This window comes from Pyrus communis, chromosome 14 (genome assembly GCF_963583255.1).
Source record: "Pyrus communis chromosome 14, drPyrComm1.1, whole genome shotgun sequence".
Lineage (NCBI taxonomy): Eukaryota > Viridiplantae > Streptophyta > Magnoliopsida > Rosales > Rosaceae > Pyrus > Pyrus communis.
In genome coordinates this window covers 24,924,010-24,936,414 of record NC_084816.1, presented here as the reverse complement: position 1 = coordinate 24,936,414, position 12,405 = coordinate 24,924,010, and the positions used below count along the sequence as shown (strand labels likewise).

Sequence of the window (12,405 nt, the reverse complement as noted above, 5' to 3'; positions counted from 1 at the left end):
GGACAATATCGTGCTACGGTAGTGGAGCGGGCCTGGGAAGTGATTTGCCCCGGGCCGGGATGTGACATTTAAATATTTAATTAATTTAGTTTAGTGTAAAGAGAAGTTTAAGTGCATTGGGTGCCACGTAATACTATAGCAAGTGGTATTTCTCCGCACCTGTAAGCGGAAGGTTTTAGGTTCAGATATTGTGGATGGCAAGTTTGATATTATCTATTATAACTGAGAAATTGCATAGCTAGCCCATTACATAACCCGTGTAAATATATTATGAATGACAAGTTCACTACTAATTTATTCCTCTATCCCCACAGTAAATATGTTGTTGTTCAAAATATGAGTTTGAAAAGTAAGTTTGGGGTAGAAATACAAAACACAAATGTAAATAAAATTGTTTATTTTTATTACATGCGATGTTACTACTCTAAATTAAGCGGAGAAAAGGAAAAATATTTTAACCAGAGCACAATAAATTGAAGAGCAATGCAATTTACAATTCACCACTTGCATAAACTTTCCCTAGTACTCTTCTTTTTTATTTTTCTTACCTTTGATTAATTTTATTTATTCTACTGCGCAGTGGGCCTAAACCGGGTAACATGAATCTTGGACTGCCTAATGTGGGCTCATATGGACCAACTCACCAGCCCATGAGCCCTACCATCCGACCCAAATCTGAACTCAATACGACAATTCGGTTTGCGTTTAGTCCAAATGCATGCGACGTTCTGGCACGCCGACATATAATTTGGACTCACCAACCACTCAGCTTACGTTCCATACTTCTCTTCATCGTTCCGAGTTCAACCACCAGCAAATGGCCATGTACATCGTATCACGGCGGGCAGCCGGAGGGTTGACGCCGTTGGCGGCATTCCGCTACGCTACATCTTCGAGAGCCTATTCGACGTCGTTTAGAGAGGAAAGGGACACTTTTGGACCCATCAACGTTCCCTCAGACAAGTTCGTCTGTCTCTCCATTCCAAGCTGCTTCTTCATTTTTCATGTCTCTAAATTTGAAGTGATTTTATTTATCCAAAACGTGAATTTTCAGGCTGTGGGGGGCGCAGACTCAGAGATCGCTGCAGAATTTCGACATCGGCGGCGAGCGGGAGCGAATGCCCGAACCCATCGTTCGTGCTTTTGGGGTGCTCAAAAAATGCGCTGCAAAGGTTTGTGGTTTTTATTTGTGCCTGTAAGGTTTGATGTATTGCCTGGCTGAGTTTTATGGTGAGTACTGCAGGTGAACATGGAGTATGGGCTTGATCCAACTATTGGGAAAGCAATAATGCAAGCTGCCCAAGAAGTCGCCGAGGGAAAGCTCAACCAACACTTTCCGCTTGTTATCTGGCAGACTGGCAGTGGAACCCAAAGCAACATGAATGCCAATGAGGTGAGCTCTTAGCAGCTAGTTAACACTGATCCATGAAAGTTATGCTCTTGGGTCGTGCTTCTTGTGTATGTTAAATTGTTAATTAATGGGGTAAGATATTGGACTGTGCCCAGGTCATTTCGAACAGGGCAGCTGAGATACTTGGCCATCAGCGCGGCGAGAAGTTTGTGCACCCAAATGACCATGTTAATAGATCACAATCTTCCAATGACACTTTCCCAACGGTAAGCCCTTTTCCTTTGTTTTAGTGAGGTTGGTTTTTTCTTTGCTTTTCCTTTGTTTTAGTGAGGTTGGTTTTTTCTTTGTTGCTGTTTGTTGAACTGTTGTGTGGTATTTCCAGGTCATGCACATTGCATCTGCAAAGGAAATTAACTCAAGACTGATACCAAATTTGCAAACTTTGCATGCTGCCCTACATTCAAAGGTTTGGTTATTTTCATTCGAAAGCAGATGGATATTTTATGAATCAAAATTATTTTCTCCAAAAGTGAAACTTGTTCTTGATTCCATATGTTTTAATGTTACCAGTCTGAAGAATTCAAAGATATTGTTAAAATTGGACGAACCCACACGCAAGATGCGACACCTTTGACCCTTGGGCAAGAGTTCAGCGGCTATTCAACACAAGTGAGCTTACGTTCCTCTTGCCGAGCTTGGTTCATCATTGGGCCATACTATTCTTTTTACATCTTTGACTCTTGGACAAGATTGGTACCTTGTTCGAGGAGTTACGTATCAAAAGCCTCTTTCTTTGGCTGCAGGTTAAGTATGGAATTGAACGAGTTTTGCGTACTCTACCTCGCATGTATCAGGTAGGCAACTCATATGATTGTCGGTTGCTTTCCCTCCCCTTTTATTTTTTCTTTTAAACCTTCTGATTGATTGATAATTTGTTTGAGCAGCTTGCACAGGGTGGTACTGCTGTTGGGACTGGATTGAACACAAAGAAGGGGTATGAATAGCTTTTAGGGTTGAAGAATATTTGTGTGTTCTTTTTCCTTGATTTTCTCTCTCTACGTTTGCCTGCCTTGGTATCCTGATGTATTTTCAATTGGGGGAGTCATGGTTTCATTTCAACTCTTATTTTTTTCCTTTTCCTGCTCTTATATTTCAAGAATCTCAAGATTTTTTCTAAGAAAAGTAATTTATTCACCATTTATTTTAGTATTTCGTAGACCTCACTTGGTTTTATATATAGAGATGCATGCTTTGTACATTTACTAAACTTTAAATATTATAACTTTCATAGTGAATTTCTTATGCCTTATGGATTTTCATTTATTTGGTGTCTTCCGTCCAGATTTGATGTAAAGATAGCAGCAGCAGTAGCTGAGGAAACAAAGTTACCATTTGTCACTGCAGAAAACAAGTTTGAAGCTTTGGTGAGTCACTACACTAAATGCCCATCTTCTTCTTTTGATGGATGAAAGATTTAACTTGATTGAACAGTTGGTAAACCTTCTTGCGTCGAATACAACAAACTTATATTGCATGCTATACATTTATTGTTTTATTCCAGGCTGCACATGATGCTGTTGTTGAAACTAGCGGAGCCCTAAACACAGTTGCTACCTCTTTGATGAAGATTGCTAATGACATACGTTTTTTAGGAAGGTTTGTGTACTATTTGGATCATTTTGTCTTTTCTTCGCCCCCTTTCCATGTGCCCTTTCTGTAATTATGAATTTCAAGGTGCACTTCATGTACAGTGGTCCACGTTGTGGCCTTGGTGAACTCATTCTCCCTGAAAACGAGCCTGGTAGCAGCATTATGCCTGTAAACTCTCATATCTTCCCTACATATGTTTATGAAGAAATAGCCCAACACCTGTAACTAGCTTTCCGTGCAAAGTTTTAATCCCACCAAACTTGTCATTTTGATCGACTTCATTTTTGTTCCAGGGGAAGGTAAACCCTACCCAGTGTGAGGCTCTCACAATGGTCTGTGCTCGGGTAAAGTGTCTCCTTTTTTGTTTCATTAAGATATACAAACATTTGAGAAGTCATTAGTTAGATGTTGGTTTAATGTTAGGATACTGTGATCTTTTTTATATAGTTTTTCTTGTAACCAATTTGTATTTTTATGTCATGCAGGTTATGGGTAATAATGTTGCCATTACAGTAGGTGGATCAAATGGTCACTTTGAACTTAATGTGTTCAAGCCAATGATTGCTAGTGGTCTCCTACACGTAAGTTCTGTTGTAGTATTGTTATGATTTGTAGTTCAAAATCAAAATGCTGTAGTACTGAAATTTCAGACCTAAAACTTATAGAAATCAAGTACCCGCATTTCTTGAATGTAGTTGTGGGTACAATAATGTCATAGAGCATTTTCACATACTTGGATGCATTGCGATATTTCGAGTTCTCCATATGATGGAACTTCCTAAGTAGATGCCCCTTTATTACTGTATGTACTCGATTTGTGTTTGGAGTCTATTGTTGTGCTGCAGCGCCACATACATGCAATTGTTCACGGAGCTGGTATTTTTTATTCTTTACTGACAGTCTGTGAGATTGCTTGGGGATGCATCTGCTTCCTTTGAAAAGAACTGCGTGAGAGGAATTCAAGCTAATAGGGAAAGAATTTCAAAGTTTCTTCATGAGGTCTGTTTATTTTTTTGGTGAAGAATGTGCACCTTTTAAGCATTCCATATCATAGATTTAAGAGCTAATTGATTTTACGTTGTTTCTGTATTGCAGTCACTTATGTTGGTCACATCCTTGAATCATGTAAGTTTCCACCCATTCATGTATATATTTTTCTTGCGTACTTTCGGTCTGTCGGACTTATATTTCTGCTTCTATTTCAGAAAATTGGTTATGATAATGCTGCGGCAGTTGCAAAGACAGCCCACAAGGAGGGATCCACTTTGAAGGTATTAATTCCTTTCGAAAATTTTGTTTCCGTTCTTGTTAGACACATGGCATTATCAAATTATGTTTGAGCACAGGCCTGAAGCATTTGAATCTAACAAAGATGCAACCATTCTGCAGGAAGCTGCATTGAAACTTGGAATGCTATCGAGCGAAGAATTTGATACTCTTGTGGTGCCAGAGAAGATGATTGGCCCAACTGACTGACAGATTTCGAAGCTGTTGAAAATTGATTTCCCGGTTTCAGCCGAATCAATTGCCGTTGTGCTTGTGCATAAATCCTACGGGTGAAATAAGAATTAGAAGCGATAAGTATGCTATTTGTAATGTGTTTAGGAACAATATTCTCGAGGTTTTCTCCATGGCTGGCTGGCAGGCCTTGTTCTTTGGGTCAATTAGGCCGCTGAGGGGAAAGCCTCCCAAATGTTTGTAAGAGTACAAGCTTTTCAGAAACTCACTCACCCAGCAGAATAAAATGTAGAAAGTTACTTGGTTGTGCAGGTTCCATGACAGTTAGCAAACAAGCCAAGGCCAAATCGCTTATAAATAAACCTAACTAAGCAGCAATTAAGCAAGCACAGGATACTCAGGTTTAATATGTGACATCCCACATCGTCCAGGTGAGTGATTCTTATATGTATATTCCTATACCTACCTAGCACGAGGCTTTTGGGAGCTTACTGGCTTCGGGTTCTGTAGGAACTCCGAAGTTAAGCGAGAAGGAGGCTAGAGCAATCCCATGATGGGTGACCCACTGGGAAGTTGCTCGTGAGTTCCCAAAAACAAAACCGTGAGGGCGTGGTCGAGGCCCAAAGCGGACAATATCGTGCTATGGTGGTGGAGCGGGCCCGGGAAATGGTCTTGCCTGGGCCGGGATGTGACATAATAGATCAAATAGAACCAGCGATCAAGATTAAACACGAGTGTGTAAGAGATTAAAAGCTTGTTTGGATGTGCTTTTAAAATAACTGAAAACGTTTTTAGTGAAAATAATTTTAGGATCCAATCCTTAATAAAAATGTAAGCAAATCTTGAAAAAACACTTAAAGTGCTTCCTGGAATAAACACATAATTGATGCTTTTTGTAGAAAACACTTTAAGTGCTTTTGGAACCGAAAAATATTTTCTCTAAAAATATTTTTCACCATTTCATAAACACATCCAAACAAATCCTAAAATACAACACGTGAAGATAACTTTTAAATTATTCGAGATTCATATAATAGCTGCGACATCGCCATCTTCCAAATACAATGCATCGTCACTGTCTAAAGTCATTCAGTACGCTGCACCTTCAATTCTCTCCATTTTATGAAAAAAAGAGCATTGACTTGGACATGGACATGGGCCTACTAAATCTCGCGCTACTTGTCTTTGAGGAACCAATAAACATTTATCATGGAACCGGATCCCTTCCAGAGCAATATAATCTGAGCTTGCTGAACAGGTCATCCGGTTAAATGAAATTTGATTTAATGATTACAATTATTATAACTTTTAGAAGCTCCTCTTGTTTATAGTTATTGAATCAAATTTCAAGGCTCAGATTATATTGCTCCAGAAGGGATCCGGTTCCATTTATCATATATATATATATGTATATATCTTTATTATTTTTAATTTATCCATTTCAAATGTGGCTTTTAATACGAAATGTTGGTGTCTTTTTAATTAGAACGTTCAACTCACTTTCGTAAAGAGAAAATCTTCGATCGAATCACCTCATGACATATTATGTTTGACCAATTTTTAAAAAGAATAAAAACTCTTTTTCACTTTGACTTTAGATTGGTCTTGTCTTGTGAGAGAATTGTCTTATAAGTTATATGGTTGTCTTATTCAAGAGCCTCTCGCACGTATGACACGTCAACGATTCAAGTAAAAAAGAAATAAAAATCGATAACCGATAATTAATTTTTCTGAACATGTGGCATAGTTTTATGTGGTGGCGAGTCCACACATGTTGCCATATGCACATCTTTTAATCCACATAAGCAAATTTAACAGATATGTAACTGAGTTTAACAAAAATAAGACAATGTAAAACTAATTTTGTACTTCAAAGATTAAAATAACAACTTTTAAATTTAAAAAATAAAATAAAATCAAAATCGAATTCTAAGAAGGTAGCTAACATACATGTAGGGCCAGTAAGATGCCAAATATATAATTTGTTTTCTTTTCTCTAATTTCATTTGAGGAGAAAAAATATATAAATTCTAGATGGGTCTTCTCTTCGCGCGAGCAAGACCCTCGTATTCCTTTGTCTTGGATTTATTCGTCCGTGGCGTTGTTCGTTTGTCCGTGATGCTTTTTGGCTCTCCCTCTCCTCCCTCCCCTCCCTCCGAGTCTCTGTCTTTCTCCCTCCGCTTTACTATCTTTACTCCTCCTTCCTCCACGTGAAAAAACGCTTCACACTTTCAGAGGCTCAGCTCCTGCAAAATGGACGAGTCAGATCACTCCTTCTGAGCTCCCCAGTTGATCTCTCACCCTCAGTTCGAGCATCAAGCCTGGTAATACTAAATTTGACTAAATTTATAATATCATTTTTGTTTTGTTTATCAGTTGATTAGAGATTATTATTTTATGATTAGCCTCGTTTTTTAGCATATCTGGATACTGGAGCGAAAATCTCATTGAACCCTTTAAGCATTGCCAAGATCATCACCAGAAAACAAAGATTATTGGGTTCTTTTCTGGATTAATTTTTAAGAAAATAGATGGATTATTAGTTCCAAAGCTTCAATCTTTTTTCTATTTTTTATTGTTTTTTTATGATTTTTTCACAGATTCAGTGAAAACTTCTGTTGAAAAAATGGAGTCCTGTGATTGCGTAGATGCGCAATGGCCCCCGGATGAGTTGCTGGTGAAATATCAGTACATATCTGATGTGTTCATTGCCCTTGCCTATTTCTCCATCCCCTTGGAGCTCGTATATTTTGTGCAGAAATCCGCTTTCTTTCCGTACAGATGGGTGCTTATGCAATTCGGTGCTTTCATTGTTCTTTGTGGAGCAACCCATTTCATAAATGTCTGGACTTTCTCTATGCACACCAAAACTGTTGCTATAGTTATGACTGTTGCCAAGGTTTCGTGTGCCGTTGTATCGTGTGCTACCGCTCTAATGCTCGTTCACATTATCCCTGATTTGCTAAGCGTCAAGAGCCGGGAGCTGCGTCTGAAGAACAGAGCTGAAGAGCTTGACAGGGAGATGGGGCTCATGCTCACTCAGGAAGAAACAGGAAGGCATGTTAGGATGCTGACTCATGAAATTCGAAGCACATTGGATAGGGACACTATATTAAAAACTACCCTTGTTGAGTTGGGTAGAACATTAGGCCTCGAGGAATGCGCGTTATGGATGCCGTCGAGAACTGGTATGAACCTACAGCTTCATCACACTCTGAACTACCAGATACAAGTTGGGTCTACTGTGTCAATAAACCTTCCTGTGGTCAATGAAGTCTTCAATAGTTCTCGAGCAATTCGTGTACCATACACCTGCCCACTGGCCAGGATCAGACCGCTTGTGGGAAGATATGTGCCGCCTGAGGTTGTTGCTCTACGGGTACCCCTATTGAATCTTTCGAATTTTGAAATCAATGACTGGCCGGATCTCTCTGCCAAAAGCTACGCAATCATGGTATTGATTCTACCCACTGATAGCACCAGAAAATGGCGAGACCATGAATTGGAGCTTGTTGATGTTGTCGCAGATCAGGTCTGTTTTCACGTTCACTTGCTTCCTTTTCACTGCATGACTAACTGTCCTGATGCATTTACTCGTTTTCTTTTGTTTTCACAATGCTTATTTGCTTACTGTTTAACTACTGCTTGCATCTTAAGTTCATGATTTGAAAGAGTAATGTATTTATCGGGAGCTCTTATGCACATTTGTTTCCTGATCATGCCGAAACAACTGATAAATCACTTGCCTTCCTTATGATTCCTATATACTTGCTAAAGGTTATAACAAGTGTAGCTGTGCTCAGGTAGCTGTTGCTCTTTCACATGCTGCTATTCTGGAAGAGTCTATGCGAGCCCGTGCTCAGCTCATGGAGCAGAACAAGGCTTTAGATTTAGCTCGGAGAGAAGCAGAGATGGCAATCCATGCTCGCAATGATTTCCTTGCTGTCATGAACCATGAAATGAGGACACCAATGCAGGCAATCATTGCATTGTCTTCTCTTCTGTTAGAGACGGAACTGACTCCGGAACAAAGGCTTATGATAGAGACAGTTCTAAAGAGTAGTAACCTTTTGGAAACACTTATTAATGATGTTTTAGATCTTTCTAGACTAGATGATGGCAGTCTAGAATTAGACAATGAAATATTTAACCTCCATGGAGTTTTCAGAGAGGTAAATTTTCCAGACCCAGGGCCTGAATGTATACTTTCGAATAATTTGGTTTTGGCAAACTTACGTGCAAGCCTTTTCCAAACTGTAGGTAATGAATTTGGTACAGCCCATCGCATCTGTGAAGAAGTTGTCTATGACTTTGATTCTAGCCCCAGATTTACCTGTGTGTGCTGTTGGAGATGAGAACCGGCTTATGCAAACCATTCTCAATGTTGCCGGTAATGCGGTGAAGTTCACAAAGCAGGGCTATATTTCAATTATAGCGTCTGTTGCGAAACCAGAATCTTCAAGAGACTGGCAACCACCGGAGTTTTATCCAGAGTCAATTGAGGGCCACTTCTACCTACGAGTTCAGGTCTTGTGCGATTTATCTTTGTTTAGTTTTTCTTTGTATGCTGAGGTCGGGACATCTCTTAGTAACTCTGACATCGATGCAACGTGATCTAATGGCACTCCTGATGTTGCAGGTTAAGGATTCTGGCTGTGGTGTTCTCCCAGAAGATATTCCTCATGTTTTCACCAAGTTTTCTCAGCCCCGAAATGGATCCAATCGAATAAACGAGGGTGCTGGACTTGGACTTGCCATTTGCAAACGGTAGACTTGAATATTTTCTGATTTTTTACCAGTTCTATAGGGCATTGAAAATTTTGCATTCTGCTTTTTTTATTTTTTATTGCTTGTTCATCCAACTTGGTCACCACATTATCCGAAATGACTTGGATTAGGTTTGTAAACACCATGGGAGGTCATATTTGGATTGAAAGCGAGGGTATCGACAAAGGGAGTATCGTTGCATTCATCGTCAAACTGGGGGTATGCGACAATCATGGTGATGCAACAACACACCAGGTCCAGATGCCACCTAAAGGACAAGCAAATTATGGAAGCGGAGATCTCGTTGGACGCAAACCATCCTTTAGGGTTCGATTTGGCGCAAGTTCATCGATTGCACGTTATCAAAGAAGTCTTTGAATGTCAATGGTCAGAGTCATCCATGTTTGCTGCTTGACAGAGATATTAGCTCAACCTGGGAATTTTGATTTAGGATGTTGAGGTTGGATGAAATCTGTAGGTTTCAAAATTTAGGGTTTAATCGTCACGTGCTTCGTATGTAAAACTGAACGATGCCGTTTATAACTGTTAATCATCACCTTTACGAGGCGATTAATGCAATTGTTTCTTAATTAGAAAGTGTTAAATCCTCGTCCAGATGAGGCAAATCAGGTAATTAACATGTTATACCGTCGATACACCATTATCTACAATCATTCAATAACTGGGTTGAAAGAAACCTATATCTATCATAGACAACTTTCAATCATAAATTAAAAAAAAAAAGTTTTAATGAAACACTCCTGACATTGTTCATTTTTAATGCATCGGAGAACAGAGAATTTGTTAAACAAGAATTTCATATTAAATCTGAATACAAAACAGGTAGATCCGGGACCAAAAACCGATCAATAGATAAAAGAAACTAAACTTCATACAGAGTACGCCGATTTTGAAATCTCTTTCAACTAGAAAATAAAGTACTGACATCCAAAACAAACGAACAAACTTGCTCGTTAAAACTAATCTAACAAAGTAAGTCGAGACAAATGGACCATAACAAGTCATCAATCCATCAGTTCTCGTCAAGCACTCACTTCTTTGATTTCTTGGATACCCTGCAAGTAAAAGAGACAATGTAATAAGCAAAAAACAACACCAACAAGGTCAGCAGATAATATATAGGGTTTCAAGGCAGGGTACTAACTGTGTCGGTTGAGCTGCAGCTGGGGCAGCAGGTGCTGGTGCTTTCTCTTGAGGTCCCTGAATGCAGAGAATAATCAGCAACGTGAGAATCTCATATGAATTACATAATAATCAGTAAACAGATTACGGTGACAATACCTGAGCCAAGCGTTCCTCTCTCCTGGCGTGCTTCCTCTCCCTGCTAGCCTTGTTCTTTGCCCGCTTAGCCTCGAACTGATCAGACAGAGTCTTCTCTCTTGCCTTCTCAGCCTTTGACTTGTGAATGCTCTCCATCAGCACTCTCTTATTCTTGAAAACATTACCCTTAACCTTCATGTACATGTCATGGTACATGTGCTTGTCAATCTTCTTTGATTCACGGTACTTGCGAAGCAACCGCCTGAGCACCCGCATCCTCCTCATCCAGAGGATCTTGGTAGGAAGCCTTGCCTCCCTGGTACCCTTGCGCTTACCTAAAAATTTAAGAAACCACTCATTAAAATGTGACTTGCTCCTGGTTTGAATAAATGCAAACACTAGTGTATATGTACAGTCACAGTGCAAGCCGAGATAACACATACAACACATACAATAACATACCATATCCAGAGTGACGTCCCTTTCTCTTAGCCTCCTTCATACGACGTGCACGAGAGCGAGAGTGAATCTTGGTCGGCTTCCTGATGATGAAACCATCCTTGACCAACTTCCTTATGTTTTGGCCTGCAATTCAGAATCAAACACGTCAACAAGCAATACAATGAAAGGCAGAAGTGCTAAAAAAAATTGGCATCCGAATACCGTCAATCTAAACATCTACTTATACAATTGCAAATTATTGGCGAAACTTCACAAGTAGAAAATACGGGGAAAATTCAAATATAACACAAGTAAAACATACATTATCGCAACACGAAAACATTTCATCACATTTCGCTCTACAACTACAAAATGACTTAAATTAAAACATAATCCAGATTATAACAATTAAACCAACGTTAATTACTTCTATACTGATTTGAAGATAATAAAAAGCTACCACTCAAGTCAAAATTCGATATCAATTAACCACAGCTCATATACTTAAAACAAATCGTAGATTAAATCTAACACAAAAATATAATCTTTCAATAAACCCAGTTCAAAACAGTTAACAGACATCTCAAAACTTCAGCAACCGTACGCAAATCCCTTCCGTACAACACAGAATAGTTACATGTTTGAGTTTTCACGATAGCCAAACAGTGGATTAACGCGGGATTAAAGAAATGGATTGAAAATTGATTAAGTGGGGAAAACAGCGCAGGATATGCAGATCAAAAGAAGCAAATAAGGAGGAAAATTAACGGAAAGGAGAAGAACGTACGAGAATTGGCCATGGAGATCTCGCTGACTTCATTGGGGTCGAGCCAGACCTTGCCGCGACCGCACTTGAGGACGCTGGAGGCGAGCCTCTTCTGGAGCTTAAGCGAAACCATCGTCCGTGTCTTACCTCCTTCCTTCCCTTTCCTTTCGGCAACTGCAGTGGGCAGAGAGGCTGAGCTTCAGTGGACGACAAGCTTTTATATATCGCTCACTTTTGCGGTTTTGGAGTTTCGACCTAGGGTTTCCCCATATGACTGGGCCTTAATATTTCATGGGCCTGTTTCTTCTATATTTTTTCTATGTGGGTTCTTTAGTTGGGTGGTCCAGCCTATTTGGATTGTAAGCTGCAACTCGCCTACATGAAGTTAGAATCGCTAGTAATCGCTGCTCAGTTATACGGCCGTGAATTCGCTCCCTGGCTTTATTCACAACTCCAATAATAAATTCGGTTATTTCTTAGCAAGTAATATATTGGACTAGGCTTAAATATGTTTGACTGGTTTAATTTTCATTGTCTTATCTAAAAACCGATAATTCAAATTTGGGAATGGGATATTCTTCTGGGTCACTATATAATGTGTTATTAATTAGGAAATTTTCTATGTAAATCCTAAGCTTATAAATAGGCACTTTAATGAGAGAAAAAATGACTCTGATTTTCCTTCCCAATT

The 12,405-nt window shown here is 39.4% G+C and overlaps 2 protein-coding genes and 1 pseudogene across 2 annotated transcripts; 2 read left to right on the top strand and 1 right to left on the bottom strand.

The window, feature by feature from the left end:
- Nucleotides 1-599: 599 nt before the first annotated feature.
- Nucleotides 600-4,727, top strand: LOC137716139 (fumarate hydratase 1, mitochondrial-like; annotated as a pseudogene).
- Nucleotides 4,728-6,517: 1,790 nt separating this feature from the next.
- Nucleotides 6,518-9,816, top strand: LOC137716328 (probable ethylene response sensor 1). The gene is made up of 6 exons (XM_068455767.1): nucleotides 6,518-6,783; nucleotides 7,060-7,991; nucleotides 8,263-8,631; nucleotides 8,720-8,986; nucleotides 9,099-9,226; nucleotides 9,358-9,816. Exons 2-6 carry the CDS (start codon nucleotides 7,086-7,088, stop codon nucleotides 9,602-9,604), a joined length of 1,917 nt encoding a protein of 638 aa, XP_068311868.1. The 5' UTR covers nucleotides 6,518-6,783; nucleotides 7,060-7,085; the 3' UTR covers nucleotides 9,605-9,816.
- Nucleotides 9,817-10,026: 210 nt separating this feature from the next.
- Nucleotides 10,027-11,911, bottom strand: LOC137716329 (large ribosomal subunit protein eL19x-like). The gene is made up of 5 exons (XM_068455768.1): nucleotides 11,736-11,911; nucleotides 10,970-11,092; nucleotides 10,529-10,842; nucleotides 10,392-10,447; nucleotides 10,027-10,302 (listed from the first exon to the last, which is right to left on the bottom strand). Exons 1-5 carry the CDS (start codon nucleotides 11,845-11,847, stop codon nucleotides 10,278-10,280), a joined length of 630 nt encoding a protein of 209 aa, XP_068311869.1. The 5' UTR covers nucleotides 11,848-11,911; the 3' UTR covers nucleotides 10,027-10,277.
- Nucleotides 11,912-12,405: the final 494 nt, after the last annotated feature.